The 18,152-nt window shown below is 47.1% G+C and overlaps 1 protein-coding gene across 16 annotated transcripts in view; it reads right to left on the reverse strand.

The window, feature by feature from the left end:
* PRRC2C (proline rich coiled-coil 2C) overlaps positions 1-18,152 on the reverse strand; it is a 125,597-nt gene that overhangs the window by 11,267 nt on the left and 96,178 nt on the right. For 9 of the 16 annotated variants that reach the window (XM_054038393.1, XM_054038389.1, XM_054038388.1 and 6 more), the window contains 4 exons: positions 9,981-10,117; positions 8,460-8,694; positions 7,677-7,799; positions 5,505-5,723 (listed from right to left, as the gene is read on the reverse strand). In XM_054038393.1, coding sequence (XP_053894368.1) covers positions 5,505-5,723; positions 7,677-7,799; positions 8,460-8,694; positions 9,981-10,117 — 714 coding nt within the window. The remainder of the gene's footprint in view (positions 1-5,504; positions 5,724-7,676; positions 7,800-8,459; positions 8,695-9,980; positions 10,118-18,152) is intronic. The other 7 variants (XM_054038397.1, XM_054038396.1, XM_054038390.1 and 4 more) reach the window with 1 other exon arrangement.

Below are 18,152 nucleotides of genomic sequence, written 5' to 3' on the forward strand. Positions count from 1 at the left end.
ATTCAGATGAAACTCAGAGGACCCTTTAGGAAGGAACTTGGAATGCAGACGTAAGGAAACCTTATCCTTGTAGAAAATTGTGAAAGGAGGATCTGCCATTAAGGCCCCATCTCTCTGGCTCTGTGGGCTGAGATATTAGCAACCAGGAAGGCTGTTTTCATAGAGAAATCCGATAAAGAGCAGGTTGCCATCAGTTAGAGGGAAGACTTTTAAGACTTAAGAACCAAAATAAAGGTTCCAAACAGAAGTAGGGACTTTCACTGAGAGATTTCCCAGGCCTTCCATGAACCTTGCAGATGTTGGCTGAGCAAACAGGGAGAACCCCTCAATAGTGGTATGAAAGGCTGTTAAAGACTGCCAGATAAACCTTGAGAGAACTAAGGGTAGGTCTACACTTACCCGGTAGTTCGGCAGCAAGCAAATAGAACTTCTGGGTTCGACTCATCGCGTCTTGTCTGGACGAGGTAAGTCGAACCGGAAGTGCTCGCCGTCGACTGCGGTACTCCAGCTCGGCGAGAGGAGTATGCGAAGTCGACGGGGGAGCCTGCCTGCCGCATCTGGATCGAGGTAAGTTCGAACTAAGGTACTACGAACTTCAGCTATGTTATTCACGTAGCTGAAGTTGCGTACCTTAGTTCGAATTGGGGGGTTAGTGTAGATCTGCCTTAAGTTACAGCCCTGTTTTCTTTAGATGTAGCAGGTACTCCAGAACAAGAGGAGTGGGGCAGAATGTGGGACTGTCTCCTGGAGTTCACACCAGCGACTAAATTGTCTCCAATTGTGAAGGCGAGTATTTCTGGTAGAATCTTTCCTACTATTTAATATGTGCTCTGCAAAACAGAACAACTCTAGCCCCATGAACCATCAAGGAGCCACGCCTTAGGTGAAGAATGCTCAGAGTGGGATGCAACAGTCACCGGCATCCTGAGAAAGGAGTTGTGGCATGATTGGGAGACTTGTCGTCGTACAGCGAGCTAGATGAAATAGGTAAGTAAACCATGCTTGCCTTGACCACATCAGGGCTTAGAATGACTCTGGTCCTCTCCTATTTGATTTTGTTAACCATTCTGAGGATCAAACATCCCTCAGGGAATTGGGACCTAAACTCCCCCTTGAATAAAACAGGTGGCATTTTCTTTTTGTAGCTGTTGCAAAAACACCCACTTCTGGAAATCCCCAAATCTGAAAAATGCCAACCAGGTTCTGGAGATTCAGCTCCCATTCGTAGTCTTGTGATAAATACCTGCTGAGAGCATCAGCCATGACGTTTTGTCTGCATAGAAGATACATTGCTGGGATTCCTATGTGATGTTTTAGGTACTAGTTCCATAACCTTATCGCTTTGGGATCGATGGAAGGGGATCTCGTTCCTCCCTGCCAATTGATTTAGAACATGCAGGCCATGTTGTCCATCATGATCCTTATGGATCTGTGCCTGATGAGAGGCAGAAAATGAAGGCACGTACTCTGACTGCGTTGAGCTCCAGCAAGTTGATATGGATAATGGTTTCTTGGGTGACCATTTGCCCTGTACTATGAGAGCACCCAGCTGTGCCCCAGTGTTCCCTCTAATTTTTCCCACCCATGTGCGGAATGAATTTTGTTATGTGCACCAATATGAAGGTGATGTCTGACATCACCTTCATATTGGTGCACATAACAAAATTCATGTGGTGGGGGTGTGGCTGAGGGGTTCAGAGTGTGGGAGGGGGCTCAGGGCTGCGGCAGAGGTTTGGGTGCAGGAGATGAGGGCTCTGGGCTGGGGCCAGGGATGAGGGGCTCCAGGCTGAGGCAGAGGGTTGGGTGCAGGAGATGAGGGCTCTGGGATGCAGGAGGGTGCTCCAGGACTACAGTGGGGAGAGAGGAACCCCTTCCTCCCTCCGCAGCAGCACCTGGGCTGGGGGTGAGAGGCACCACTCCCCACCGTGGGAGCTCTGGGGCTGAGGCTGCAGGATAGGCAGTCCTCCCCCAGCTGATCCAGGCTGGGAGAGGGCCGGCTCAGGCCATATTGCCCTCTCCTCCATGCTGACTGGGGACAAGTTCTATTGCTCCTAAACAAAGAAGGGAGTTTATTTCCTGTCTGAACAGGGACTCATGAGAGGAGTCCATGAAGAGGGATGGAAAAGTGGAATGAGGAGGTTGGAGGTAAGTAAAATGGATGGTGTAGCATGATATTATTTCCATCACCCATTTGTCCAAGGTGATACACTCCCATGCTGGTTGGAAATGGGAGAATTGGTCTCCAAATGGAGGAAGGTGGGCAAAACATTATAGTTGGCAAGCAAACAGAAGTGGGGGTTCTGAACCTTTGAACATCCCATCAAAACAGATGCTGTGATAATGAAGGCTGCTGCGTAGACACATCAGTTGGGTTAGAAGGTCTCTTTCTTTGGAAGCTGTCTCTTTCTAAGAGGTTCTGTTGGTCTCTGAAACCCAGAGAATCGCATCAGACCAGATCTTTGAGCCGTTCCTGATCTACTAAACTTCCTTTTGTTTGCAGGTGTGTAGACACCTAATGAGTGTAATGTGGCCCCACAATCCTTAAGGGTACGCAACGACTCATTGGTATTTTCTGCAAACAGATGGAGTCCATCAAATGGAAAGTCCTCTATCAGATTCTGGACTTCTCTGGGGAAGCCAGATAGCTGTAAACCAGGAAGCCTTGATCATCACCACTGCTGTAGTGATAGAGTGGGTTGCACTATCTGCAGCATCCAGAGTTGCTTGAAGAGATGTTCAGGCCAGTAATTGTCCCTCAGCCACTGTGACCTGAAACTGGTCCCTTTGGTTTGGCGGAAGTGTTCAACAAGCAATGCAAACTGTTTACAAGTACATAAAATATACTTTGCCATCAGCACTGGGTAATTTACAATATGCATCTGTAGGGCTGCCAATGAAAAGGATTTTCTCCCAAGCAAGTCTACGTGCTTCTGGTCTTAGTCATACGGGTGGACTTATAATGATGTTGCTTGCCTGGTTCATTAACTGCATCAACCACAGAGTTAGGTGGAGGGTGGGAAGAACAAGAAAGAGTCCTTAGTGGACACAATTTTTTTTTTAAATTGGCCCTTTTACATGTTGCCACTACTGTAGCCGGGGCTTGCCAAATGGTTTTCACAGTTTCCAGGAGAGCCTTGTTGATAGGAAGGGCAATTCTGGATGGTGTTGCAGAGTACAGAGCATACAACATGTTGCGTTGGGATTATCTGTAGGGATTCTGCTACCTGCCTAACGAGATCCTAGAACTGCTGAAAGTCATCTGCCATAGATGGAGCAGGAGGCACTACAGCTTCACCCAGAGAAGATGACAAAATGGTAGCTTGAAGAGTGGCTTCTTCATCTGTCCTAGTTTCTTGGGCTTAAAATGTTTTCTCCTGTTGCTGGGCAGGAGAAGCTTGAGCCTCCCTACCATCCCAATAGCCAACTCTAAAATTAAAGCACATTTGTATGGGTGGTTAGAGTTTGGGCACCCCTATTTGGAAAACAGGTTATGCAGCACGGGGAGTCCATATCAGGGCTCTTCCCTAGAAACTGAATCTTGGCAATTATTCTTTGTAAAGGTAAGCAGGAAATGTGCACAGCCTTCTGTACAATAGGTCCTGGAGTAAAACAGATCCAAGCCGGCAACCAAGTCATCTCTTGCCCCGGACATACAACTACGAGACAGGTTCTGTCAGCTATTTAGACACTGCCTTTTAATAATGGCATTTATCAGGGTGCCAGTTGCAAATCAAAACAATAGGTGAACTTAAAACTTAGACTTTTTTGCTTGGAGCATAGTAAAAGACATTTTAATGCCAACTTTATGGAGGGTGATCAGTTTAAGGCATCAAAATATATTTTTTTCAGTTATTTTAAAGTTGTTCTTAGAGATTCCTGGTAAACTTAACTCAAACACCTCACCTCTATAATTCTACCTCGTCAGAATCCCAAAGGTCAGGGAAAGGGCTCCTAGACTGGGATTGAGCCAGGTGCTCTGATTCTGAGTGATCATCTGTGCCTAGACTCCACCTGATGTGCTCTACTATTGCTGTCTCCAGCAGGATTAAAAACTGTAGAAGTACAATCCCTCTGCATCTGCTGCAGAAATCACTAACTTGTCAATGCCCTGGTACAGAACTGTTTTTCAGAGTCCAAGATTCCTTTTTAAAATGGCTATTTTTCTAGCTTTATAAAAAATATCTTCAAACACAAACCATAGTCCTGCCTTTCTGAGCACAAACAGCCTCAAATCGTGGCCCTGAAGGTGTGAATTGCCCCTTTCATCATCCATATGAGTTAACTCAAATCTAAAAATTAATTTAGAATGTCAACTATTTCATTTTAGCAAAATCATCCAACTAATGTCCTTATCCCAAAGTTATGAACTGTCCCACATTCCTCCCCAGATGCCAAAAGCCCAAACTGTCCCCTATTCAACTTCCAAAATGCCCCACCTTTCTTCCAGCACCTTCTAAAATGCAATTATGAATTGTAATACAAAAATGTGTGACATATTGCCTCAATAAACACAGATCTGGGATCAGGAGCACTGCTACTAGAGATACTGGTAGAGATATAATTGGGGACATCCTTATCTTCAGAATGTCTATGAGCTGCTGCTGTTTCCGGTGATACCAACTGCATGGGATGTGCAGTAGTAGTACCATCATCATTTGCTACACATCCCAGTGTGGATTTGTCAACTTTAAAAAAAACAAAACTGAATCTTATAACCCTCTATCTAAAAGTGCAAAGTTTCAAAAAGTTCAATGAATAGATGATTGTTGGGGGTGGAATAGATCTGGACAAGGAGAAGAAGTCTGGAGATAAATGTGAGAAGTGAGGGACATATGCTTGTTTTGTTAAAAAATTGTGTTTGTTGTTGAAGAAAAAAAATGTAGAATACTTCACGTTGTTGTTTTAATTAAAGGTCTGTCAATTCCTCATAATCCCAACAGTCAAAATGTGAATTAGTGTGCTGATCATCTACTCTTAATTACTGAAACCCTTCTCCTCTCCTTCAAAGCTCCAGAGAATTCAACCTGACTACATATAAACTCATATGTTATCCCATAGCTCCTGACCCCTCTGATCTACCAATACCACACTCAATGCCCTCTTCGTCTGTTTCTGCCCACCTATGTGCCATTTTCTGCACTGTTCCCTATGTATGGAAATGCCCTTGTCTGTCAAGCCATCATCATTTTATTAAAATCCCTCTAAGATGAGTTTCTTTCAAAATGCCACAAGAAGGAAGTTAATAATAGAAAAACCTTGCCTGAGCCACCAAGATATACACAGGGCTTAAAGTGCCCTACCTCCACATGTCTTTCCAATTGTTTGCTATCCTAGCCCCTTTTTATCATACCATGTCAAACTAAATTTTAAGATCATCTGGACAGGGACCTCAGTTCTTAAAAAAACTGCCAAATGCTCACAACACTGCTGGACGCTGTAAAAATACTGTACATTAGTAATGGAACATTTTCATTATTGCACTATAGGCTTAAATATGTAATTACCTTTCCAGTAGCAGCAATCATGCTGTGCTGAGTTCCTGCAGGGATCAATCCTCTGAAAGGCTGGCTTACTTGTGCAGGCCTACTCAGATTCTGAGCCTGAGCCTGTGGTGGGGCGTGCTGCAGTGGAGGCTGTAGGGACTGGGGTAGAGCAATTAGTGGCTGTCCTGTGGATCCAAAGTTGGGCAAAGAAAGCTGTGAGCCTGGTAAAGGTACAGTCACCTGGAGACAATAAGGAAATATCAGTACCACAGTACAAGCTTAATTACTTAACTATATCAAGGTGGCTTAGTCATTAAATTATATTCAGATTAAATTATATTTCACTTAATTAGTGAAACTATCACCCAGAGGGATGCAGGCAAATAAATCTCTTAATTTGTTATGTAGAGATTTTATAATTAGTTCTTTCTTAATCCATTTGGATAGTTGAACTTCAGAAACAGTTACAAATGCATCAAATTACAGGTTGGATCCTAACTGTACTATCATTTCAACAGCACTTCACAATAAAGTAAATTAAACTCAACTGATAATTACAAGATAGTTACAAAAATGGCTATTTTCCATCAAACAACTCAAATGATCAAGCTGTCTGCTGGGTATCAAAGTTAGACTTTACTTGCCAAAGAGCACACAAATGGAGTTTTAAGGTTAAAAACAGAAATGATAGACTACTATACAACCACCTGACGACACCTTTTTGTATTAACAGGGGTCACCGTAACCAAATGTGCACACTAATAGCTGGATGGAAGTGATAAGGACTTGAAAATATTAGTCAGTCAAGTAATTATGTTAGTTTTTACATCTAATCTGTATGGTGCATAATCATGAACCCCTCATCCACCACACACACAAAAAATGTTTTGAGGGCCTCTAAAAGAATGATACAATATTCTCTAAAGTACAGTGAGTCAAGTTTAAATCAAGATTTACTGTAAGCAGCATAATGTTGGTTACAAGTAGCTATTTCACTAGAACCTCTGAAAACATTAAACAAATACCCATAATTTTGACTTCCAAAGACCTTCATTTGGAGGGGATATTAACTTTTTAGGATACTTCTAATCTACCAGATGATGGATTTGCACCGTGTTTCAATATGATTTAAAGTTTGTGGAGGTTTCCCTCATTCACACTGTTAATGTTTGACCGACTTGTCATAAAATAGCCAATTGTTTGCTATGTTACAAATAAGTGTTAGAAACAGTTTATAAAATGTAAACCTTAAGTTGTCAAAATGTGAGCCACTGAATGGTACTAGATTTGCAAACATCCCACAGTGCTTGCACAACACAAAATCAAAACTTTTTTCTTAATATAATCTTAAATTCCTTGAAAATACTCTGGTACCACTTAAACTCCAAAACTGGGAAGTGCTACAGAGACACAGGATAAGACTAGATATACACAGGTAAGCATAATAGACAACCGCGTGCAAACTCAATCAACTTTGCATATTTGGGGTACACACATTGGTCCCCCTGGAAATGTGACTGTCTTATAGGTTTCAGCTAGTCAGTGATGAGCCATAAGCCATCATTAGCAAACAGGCTATTTTGTTTGTCTGCTCTCTAAATGCTGTAATTACTTGGCTCTCTATGAAAGCGCTATTACCTCTGACTTGTTCCCATGAAAGACAGCAGACACTCGTATTACTTAACTGTAGGGTATTGCTTCTACTATCACTAGACCAGGGGTTCTCAAACTGGGAGTTGGGACCACTCAGGGGGTCGCGAGGTTATGACATGGGGGGCGGGGGGAAGAGGAGGCTCACAAGCTGTCAGCCTCCACCCCAAACGGGCTTTTCCTCCAGCATTTATAACTGTGTTAAATATACAAAAAAAATGTTTTTAATTTATACAGAGGGGTCGCACTCAGAGGCTTGCTACGTGAAAGGGGTCACCAGTACAAGTCTGAGAACCACTGCACTAGAGAGACAGGGCTGTAGGAACACTCTTTTGCCACTTATACAAGTGCATATTAATGACTTAAGTCTATCACTTGATTTTCTTGCAACTTGTGTGTCACTATGGTGGCTCTATTCTGCAAATTCTCAGCTCTAGGATCACGATCTTAAATTTTTTATTTTCCTACGTTTAAGTATACAATGTCAGAAAAAAAAAGTCCATAAAATTGATAATAAAAAGAAATGCAATTTAGGAAATTTACCATGCCATAGTTTACCTGCTGAAGAGCACTGGGAGACTGAGCTGTATTATAGAAATTGCTCTGGCCAGGCTGTTGAACTTGTCCAGAATATAGACTTGAAGCCTGGGTGAGAGTAGCTCTGGCCTGGAAAGAAAGAGTGACAAATTGCAACAGGATATCATTAAATTACTATCAATAACCAGGATTACTAAATGTTAAGAGCATGGCAATTTATTCTGGATTTAAAGTCAGTTCAATTGCAAAATTGCTACAGCGTAAGAAGTTGGAAAATGAGAGATTTCAATTGGCGGTGAAGCCTCCATTTCTGTTTAAAACAATTCAAACACAGGACAGTGTCTTTATTGAAAAGTTAAGTCTTTATGTCTGTAAGTTGCAGAGGTATCCTCATACTACATAGTTTGTTACAAGTGAATTGGAATGTTGGGGCACAAAACAGATGGCCTGGTAAAGATGATGAAAAGAAACCATTAAGATTTCCTGTAACGTGGCATCAATGCTACCTAGATATTATAGAGATGGGCATATCCGAATACAGATGAAACATGGTATTAAAGGTCTTGGGGTTTCATAAATTTCAGTTTAATTACAAATTTCAGTTAACAGAAATGGATATTTGGCATCTCACCTATCCAAGATGGTTAGAAGCAGGTCTGAATAATACAGAGTCCAATACCTTAATACTATAAAATGCAGTGTATTAGAAAATTCCTCCAGTATTCTTTATATCCTATCATTTTTGCTCCAATAAGTGATACAGACCTCAACTTGAAAACAAATTCTCACCTGGAGAAGATGAGTATCAATGAGCTGAGAGCCTCCTAGTCCTGAAGCTTGACCAAGCTGATGTTCATACAAGATGGGAATAGGCTGAGTGTTAGAAGTCTGTTGAAATGCAAGACTCGATTGTGCCTTAGCAAGTTCCTGGTGCTGCACTGTTGGGAAATTGTGTAAGGCTGTGCCAGACAGAACTACTGGCGATGGTTGAGACAGACCACTTTGCATAAAAGCTTGCTGTGATCTACAAAAGAATAAGTAGTGTTTTAGGCTTTAGTTTGCATTACAGATACAATATATGAGAAACTGCCTTTGAAATTTAAAATACAACATTCTTTTTATAACAGAACTAGACCTTTATTGGCATTAAAATCAGAGAGTCAGATATTCAAAATGGCTGTACACACAACAGATCCCATTGAAGATCGTGTGAGTTGCTGGGTACTGGTCCTGAACGTATGGGAAGTCAACTAAACTTCAGATCTGAAAAAATATTTTGTAAGTTATTTTAATTTCTTTAGTATTAAAGTATATTAAACTATTTTAAATTACATAGAAGAAATGTTTAAATTAATTGCACTGCCACATGTGAAATCTGTCTGCTTCCAGTTCTTAGTCTTAGTCTTAGTCTTTGTCCTGTAGCATCAGGCAGAGGGAGGTATTGCAGAGTTTAGTAGCAGCACCTCAGCATGAAAAAAAAATGTTTTGTTCTCTTGACCACAGATGACCCTAAGTACATTAATTCTTTGACTCCATAATACTTACTCACTTAGTCACTGGGTATCAATGGGTATTTTTAACAACGAATGTTTGGTATTATCTGAGACATTGACTGCTGGGAACAAGATCCTTAATATTTAAATTGATATTTGGTTTCCTTGTTCATTCTCCCGATACTACTCATTTTGGGTTTTTAAATAAAAAACCTAAAAGCCTCTCTCAGCCAGCAGTCACAGACTAGAGGCTGCTTTCTTAGCCCATCTGGAAAAATCTGCCTTAGTTTTAGGAACAGGAGGGAGTCTGACTATTATGAACAGCATAGGATTTGCAGAATAGGAGTTCTACTCCTGTGCATACGGGGCTCAACTCAGCTTCATTAAAGTCAATACAAAAAGACTCCCAATGAAATGCGTACGAGAGGCAGGAGACAGGACACTGAATTCAACAACATTCTGCTTGGCACAGTATTAGTGACATTTTGAATATGTGGATTTTTTGAGGGGAGTAAAAAGGGTGAGAAAATAAAATGTATAATGAACTCTGGCTGGTAAGTTAACTAGGGAGAGACCACAGTCTTTCTAACAAGTTTTATTTTTGTAGGTCATCAACTGATCCCTAAGCTTTGTAGTTCATTTTAAATCAAATCTCTATTACTGGATCTCATGCCTGAAGTCACAAACTAACAAGGATTTTAAGAGTTGCCATTAGGCTTCAATATTGGTCTGAAAAGGTGGGAGTGGTGAAAAAAAGAAATACTACAATAGACTGATCTCATTTGTTGCTTTTCCTTACTAAAGCAAAAACATTTACCTATATGGTTGTAAGGAGGAGTTGAACAATTCCTGAGCTTGGGAAACAGCAGGTGCTGCTCCTATACTCAGTTGGGCTTGGTGTTGTCCTTGTAGAGGTGCATAGATGGGGATGGGAATCTGCTGAACTGAAGTGGGCTGTAACAAAAATAAATAATTAAATATCCAAGTGTAGAAACAGTCATAAAAATCCTGGTTGCTGAAAATTGCCTAGTAAAAACCTTTAAGGGAAAAAATGTCTGTACCTAACATGCAATGGGATTTATAAAGGAATTAAGAGACTAAAAAGTAGCTGCACGTTAAACACAAAGGTTATACAGTGAACGCATGACAACTTTCTAAACTGAAAGTTAACTTTACTGAAGAGTTGACAGATTTGCCATTTCCAAATAAGTTGTAGAAAGAATTACAGTTCACTTCTTAATGAGGCAATGAACACAGCTATTTAAAGTTAATTTCCGTCTAAAAAATGGTTATGACAAACTTTACAGGCATTTGATTCTGATGACCAACAGAAAAAAATCCCAACAATCGCGCTCAAGAAATTCAGAACCATTACGAATGTGCAGTTGCTGTAATATAGCAGCAAATGAGAAGTCAGAGTGCATGATAATGATAGCTGAGCAAACTATCTTTAGTATATATTTATTAAATTAGGCCTCAGTAAACAGGGGTTAAAAGCAGCCCTGGAGAGGCTGCAACTGGAAAATCTAGGCTGATTAAGGAAGCAGATGCAGCTGTGGCCAGCTCAATCAGGGCCCAGCTGGCCCTTATAACAGGGCAGTGGGCGAGGAGCTGGGAGGAGTCTCTCTCACTCGAGAGAGAAGGACCTGGCTGCCTGGGGACTGAGCAGGGTACCCGAGGCTGAGCAGTACTGGGGAAGGGCAGAGGGAGCTACAGAGCTCCAGCCTAGTGAAATCCCAGGCTGCAGGCCTTGGCAAAGGCCCAAGCAGGTACTAGAGTTGCAAAGGTGCAGCCCAGGGTTAGGAAAGGTAGCAGGTCCAAACCTCCCTTGCCGATGGCGAGTGGTTTATAGATTGCAGTCTGCCCCAGGGAACGGGGGCTAGATGATGACTGGCAGTAGCCACTAAGACAAGGTGGGGATACGGGTTGGGGGCTTCCCTGGGAGGGGAGACCCAGAGACGAAGGGGTTACTGCTGCTGGGGCAGAATCCTCACTTAAGAGGGGCACTGGGGTCTGGGAGGGACACGGGGCCAGCGGTAGGCGAGACACAGGCTTGCAGAAGGCACTCTGTTCTGGAAGAGCTAATTCCCTACACCACCAGCAGGAGGAGCTGCAGGGTGAATCCTTGCCCCATCACAAGGCCATTCAGTTGTTACTTTTCACAAGTGTTGCTTTTTTAAAAATTGGCTAACATTTTAGTCTATGGACTACATGCTGCATTCTTAATACTTGATCTTTATTACTCATACTCTGAGCCACTTTAGTCAGATATTCCATGTGACTTGAGCACTAATATTTTATAAACCATTGTAAGTCACTTGGACTTGATTCTCCCAGGCAGATGGACGGAGTACTTTAAAGTTAGCAGGAGATAAATCTAGGAGATCTAAAACACATTTAAACCTTTTCCTTTACTCTCTTCTACAAGAGCTTTATACTTTTGGTCTATATGGGATCCCATGTTTAAAAACACCTAGATTCCTTCCTGATAGAAACAGACGATCACAAACAAGATTTATTGACTATTTACAGCAGAGTTCACATTCAATTTTCTTGTTACATACATGAGAACTACTGCACTCATGTGCACAGGTTTGCTTTGGGGAGACAGCTGGTACACTTCCTTAACTAGTTCACTTATTAAACTACCTCAGTACCAACTTTTGGCCATGGCTTTCAGGAACACTGTTCCATTACTGTGTAATAAGCAGTGTTCCATTATAAAAAATTAATAGTTCATAGAATAGGAACTCTAAGATAGCAGACAAAGACACAACAAGACCCAATGACTGGAAGTCTATTTAGAAGAATTCAAACTGGGAATAAGAACTTTTACAATGACAAGAGGGGAATCAACCACTAGAACAAGTTACAAAAGGAGCTGGCTAATTTATCAGAATCTGAATTCTTTAAAGAGAGGCTGGACCACTTTCTAGATTGGGGTAGGCAACCTATGGCACGCGTGACGAAGGCGGCACGTGAGCTGATTTTCAGTGGCACTCACACTGCCCAGGTCCTGGCGGGCTCTGCATTTTAACTTCATTTTAAATGAAGTTTCCTAAACATTTTAAAAACCTTATTTACTTTACATACAACAATAGTTTAGTTCTATATTATAGACTTATAGAAAGAGGTCTTCTAAAAACGTTAAAATGTATTACCGGCACGCGAAACCTTAAATTAGAGTGAATAAGTGAAGACTCGGCACACCATTTCTGAAAGGTTGCCGACCCCTATAAAAAAGAACGGTTACTTACCTTCTGTAACTGTTGTTCTTCGAGATGTGTTGTTCACGTCCATTACACATTAGGTGTGCGCGCGCCGCGTGCACGGACGTCGGAAACTTTTCCCCTTAGCGGCTCCCGTCGGGCCGGCGGGGCCCCCACCTTCCCGCCAGAGCGGCGCCCCGCTCCAGGGTATATATATATCCCTGCCGACCCGACCCCTCCGGTTCCTTCTTGCCGGAGACTCCGACAGAGGGGAAGGAGGGTGGGAAGTATAATGGACGTGAACAACACATCTCGAAGAACAACAGTTACAGAAGGTAAGTAACCGTTCTTTCTTCTTCGAGTGATTGTTCACGTCCATTACACATTAGGTGATTCCCAAGCTTACCATTGGAGGTGGGTAGGAGTCAAGGTACAACTGACTGTAACACAGCCCGGCCGACCATCGCGTCCTCTCTGGTCTGATGATGGATCGCGTAATGGGCTGTGAACGTGTGTATGGACGACCAGGTGGCTGCCTTACAGATCTCCTGGATCGGAACCTGCGCCAAGTAGGCCATTGAGGACGCTTGGGCTCTAGTTGAATGGGCCCGGATCTCCGGGGCCGGAACATTGGCGAGCTCATAACAAGTGCGTATACAATGCACAATCCATGCCGACAAGCGCTGTGTCGAGATAGGCAAGCCTTTCATACGTTCCGCAATCGCAATGAACAGCTGGGGTGTTCTGCGGAACGACCTGGTCCGCTCCAGGTAAAATGCCAACGCCCTTCGGACATCCAGGGTATGTAGGCTGCGGTGGTGAGGATCCGTATGGGGTTTTGGAAAAAACACCGGTAGGCAAATGTCTTGCCCCATGTGAAACTGTGACACCACCTTTGGGAGGAATTTGGGGTGCGGCCTAAGTTGCACCTTATCTTTATGGAACACCGTATAGGGTGGTTCCGACGAGAGGGCCCTCAATTCCGATACCTTTCTGGCCGACGTGATGGCCACGAGAAACGCCACCTTCCACGAGAGGTGCGTGAGGGAGCAAGTGTCCAGGGGCTCAAAGGGAGGACTCATGAGTCTATTTAGGACTAGGTTCAGAGACCACGTCGGAACCGGCGGGCGTGAGTAGGGAAACACCCTTTCCAGCCCCTTGAGGAATCGGGCCACTGTGGGGTTGGAGAATACTGACACTCCCAACTCTCCCGGATGGAAAGCCGAAATAGCGGCTAAGTGAACTCTAATTGAGGCGGGCGCAAGCCCTTGATTCTTGAGGTGCAGTAAATAGTCCAAGATGGATGGAACCGAGGCCTGTAAAGGCTGTATGCGTTGAGGCTCACACCAGTGGGAGAACCTTTTCCACTTCGCCAGGTATGTTGCCCTTGTAGAGGGCTTCCTACTATTAAGGAGGATTTGCTGAACCTGGTGAGAGCACCTGTGTTCTGCATCGTTCAGCCAGAGAGATACCATGCCGTGAGATGAAGCGAAGACAGGTTCGGGTGGAGCAGGCGACCTTTGTCTTGCGTGACTAGGTCGCGATGGAGGGGAAGGGTGATTGGATCGGCTACGGACAGTTCCAGCAGGGACGTGAACCAATGCTGGCGAGGCCAGGCCGGGGCAATAAGTATGATCGTTGCCCTGTCCCTGCGGGTCTTGAGAAGAACCTTGTGTATAAGTGGAAATGGAGGGAAGGCATATTTTAGGCTCCCTCCCCATGGGATCATGAAAGCATCCGCTAATGATCCCGGGCTGAGGTTCTGGAACGAGCAGAACTGAGGGCATTGGCTGTTGTCCCTGGTGGCGAATAGATCCACCCGGGGAAACCCCCACCTCCGGAAGATCGAATGCAGGACGTCTCCTCTCAGTGTCCATTCGTGCATTCGATAAGATCGGCTGAGGCGGTCTGCTAAGCCGTTCTGAATTCCCGGAAGATACGTCGCGATGAGGTGTATCGCATGGGCTATACAGAAGTTCCATAATTGGAGTGCCTCGTGACAGAGGGGAGAAGACCGGGACCCGCCCTGCTTGTTTATATAGAACATGGCGGTAGTGTTGTCCGTCAGGACTGCCACGCTGTGACCTTTTAGGAAGGCGTGGAAGGTCTGGCAGGCGAGGCGAACCGCTCTTAGCTCCTTCAGATTGATGTGAAGCAGCTTGTCCTCTCCGGACCACAGCCCTTGGGTCCGCAGTTCCCCCAGGTGCGCCCCCCAGCCCACGTCTGATGCATCTGTCACTAATGTCAGAGTGGGTTGTGGGGCAGCAAAGGGGATCCCTTCGCATACCTGCTGGCGATCGAGCCACCAGCGTAGCGAGCTGAGCACCTGGTTCGGGATCGTGACTACTTGATCCAATGGGTCTCTGTTGGGGCGATGCGTGTGGGCGAACCACAACTGTAAAGGCCGGAGTCTCAGCCGGGCATGTCTGACCACGTGCGTGCAAGCTGCCATATGCCCCAGAAGCTGCATGCAACACCTTGCCGTTGTCGTGGGAAATTTTTGGACCGAGCTTACGGCCCCGTGAATTGACATGAACCGTGCCTCTGGTAAACTCGCTCGCGCGGTTACCGAGTCCAGGGTAGTACCTATGAAGTCCAGCCTCTGTGTGGGGACTAACATGGATTTCGGCACGTTGACCCGGAGGCCGAGCTTGTCGAACGTCTGCAAGGCCAGCGTCACGTAAGATCGGACCTCGGCCTTCGACCTGCCCGCGAGTAGCCAATCGTCCAGGTACGGGAACACACGCATCCTTCTTTTTCGAAGGAAGGCTGCTACCACGGACATGCACTTCGTAAACACCCGTGGAGCTGACGCCAGGCCGAAGGGCAGGACAGTAAATTGGAAATGGCGCTGGCCGACGACGAAGCGCAGAAAACGCCTGTGGGCCGGATTGATTGCGATGTGAAAATAGGCATCTTGCATATCGAGGGCAGCATACCAATCCCCCGGATCCAGGGATGGGATAATAGTTCCAAGGGAGACCATACGGAAGCGCGCTTTGATCAGAAACCTGTTTAGATCGCGCAGGTCCAAGATAGGACGGAGGCCCCCTTTCGCCTTGGGGATCAGGAAGTATCTGGAATAGAATCCTTTTCCCCTTAGGTCCAGAGGGACCTCTTCTACTGCTCCTGCAGCGAGAAGGGTCTGTACCTCCTGTATGAGGAGTTGCTCGTGAGAAGGGTCCCTGAAGAGGGACGGGGAAGGGGGATGGCAGGGAGGGGGCGAGGAAACTGGAGGGTATAGCCCGCCTTCACTGTGCGCAGGACCCAGCGGTCCGATGTTATGCGCGACCAGGCCCGGTAGAATTGGGACAGACGGTCCTTGAAACCCAAAGGAGGATCCGGTATATGAAGTGGTACGCTGTCCTCGGGCGTAGCTTCAAAAGCCTGGTTTATTTCCCGGCTGCGGCTTGCCCTGTCCGTGATTCTGGCCCTGGTTAGGCGTATTGTTACGTCTCCGCCTGTTATCCCTGCCTCGACGGCGGTAAGGCTCGTGTCGGGGCCGAGGGTGGTAATGCCTTTGCGGCAGCTGGGGTTTGAAGGGCTTACGCTGCGTTACCGGCGTGTGCATACCCAACGACTTAAGGGTCGCTCGTGAGTCCTTAAGGCTATGTAGCCTGGCGTCCGTCTGGTCGGAAAACAAGCCCGAACCGTCAAACGGGAGGTCCTGCAGCATGGTCTGCACCTCCGGCGGGAGACCTGAAGCCTGCAACCACGCCGAACGCCTCATCACTACTCCCGACGCGATTGTTCTAGCCGCAGCGTCGGCTGAGTCCAGTGCGGCCTGTACAGAGGTCTTGGCCACTGCCATTCCCTCGTCCACCAGGGCCGTGAACTCCGGATGCGCATCAGGTGGGAGGGAGTCCTTGAACTTGGCGACTGATGCCCAAGAGTTAAAATTGTGCCTGTTTAGAATCGCCTGCTGATTGGCGATCCTCAGTTGCAGGCCCCCCGATGAATAGACTTTCCTCCCGAATAGGTCCAATCTCTTAGCTTCCTTGCCCTTGGGGGCAGGAGCTTGCTGGCCATGTCGCTCCCTTTCGTTGACCGCCGAGACCACCAGCGAACAGGGGGACGGATGTAGAAAGAGGAAGTCAAACCCTCTAGATGGGGCGAAGTATTTCCTCTCCACTCCCTTTGCAGTTGGCGCACTGGAGGCCGGTGTTTGCCACACCGTCTTATAGTTGGACTGTGGAGTCGTCCTGCTCTATGGTCTCCTCCGCTTGCAAGCCCAGATAGAGGGCTACCCGGCGGAGCAGGTCTTGGTGTGCCCGATGGTCAATCGGGGGAGGGCCGGACACCAGTGTGCCCGCTACCGCCTCATCTGGCGAGGAGGAAGAGGTCGGGGCCTTCTGCCCATCCTCATTGTCCTGCAATCCGGCCTCAGCCAATTGCTCCTCTGCGGCCTGACCCGCCGCGTGGGATTGGGACGGTACCGTACTCGGTGCCGAGTCCACTCCTACCCGCTCCGGTGGTCTAGAGACCGTTGCCTCCCTATACGATGGCGGACGGTGCCGCGGGGAGCGGGATCGGTACCGGGATGGCCCGGATCTCGAGGCTCCCGATGGGGGCTCTTGTTGGTGGTAGGCCCAGGGTGTCCAGAATGGCCATTGGCTCGGCTGGCCCCATTGTGACTGACCGTAGTCCCTGCTGGCTTGTGACCTACGGGCATACCCGCCGTATCGGTCTGAGTCAGTCCCCGAGACCACGGACGGTGACCTGGAAGGCCACGGTGGGGCTGTGGGATGGTGCCGGTCCGGTCTTGGGGAGTAGCGCCTCCGCGACCAGGACCTGGAATGGCGCCTCGTCGACCTGGACCTGGAACGGTACCGGTGATCGCGGGACCGGGAACAGCTACGGCTGGTCGGCCTCGGGTAACGAGCCGCCGGTGCTTCGCGGTGCCGACTCGTGCTCGGTTGCTGAGTCGGTGCCGGCCGTTTGTTGAAGCCCGACTGCTGCGGTGCTTCTTGCGCCGAGGGCAACCGGGAGTCCACCGAGGCGGAGCTCGACCGGGACCGGTCCCTGGAACGGTGCCGAGACGGCGACCGTGGTGGGTGCACCATCGCCGGCTTGCCTCTGCGCGGCAGCATAGGCGGGGCGCCTTCAGCGCGTGCCGGGGCCTCGACGGACAAGGCAATGAGGTCCTTAGCTGCCTCAAACGTGTCCGGAGTGGAGGGCTGTTCCACCAGTTCCTCCAGCCCTGCATCCTCGCTCGACGCGCTCATCCCGGGGCTCGACGGGCCCTTCGGCGCCGGAGCCACTACCGGGGTCCGTGATGAGGACGTGTCGGCCTTATGGGCACTCGAGGTCTTTACCGGTGCCGCCTTCTTGTGCGGGGAGCGACCTCGGGCCTTAGGTTGGCCCTTCACTTTTGCCGGCGAAGACGATCGGCGTCGTGCACTTCCCCGCTGGGTCGGTGCCGCGGTCTTCGGGTGACCCGCCGGCGCCGGTTCCCGCACCGAAGCCGGGGCGCTCCGCACAGAGGCAGACGGTGCCGTCGAAGTGGAGGGCTGTAACGCCGTCTCCATGAGCAGCTGCTTAAGGCGAAAGTCCCTCTCTTTTTTAGTTCTGGGCTTAAAGGCCTTGCAGATTTTGCAGCGCTCCTTCTGGTGAGCCTCCCCCAGGCAACGAAGACACGAAGCGTGGGGGTCGCTCAATGGCATAGGCCTGCGGCACGTGGCACAGGCCTTAAAACCCTGGGCGTGTGGCATACCCCACCGCCCGGGGCCGGTGCCGGGGCTGAACAAACAACCCCAGCAGGAACTTTAAGTACTCTAATG

Source organism: Malaclemys terrapin, chromosome 8 (assembly GCF_027887155.1).
Source record: "Malaclemys terrapin pileata isolate rMalTer1 chromosome 8, rMalTer1.hap1, whole genome shotgun sequence".
Lineage (NCBI taxonomy): Eukaryota > Metazoa > Chordata > Testudines > Emydidae > Malaclemys > Malaclemys terrapin.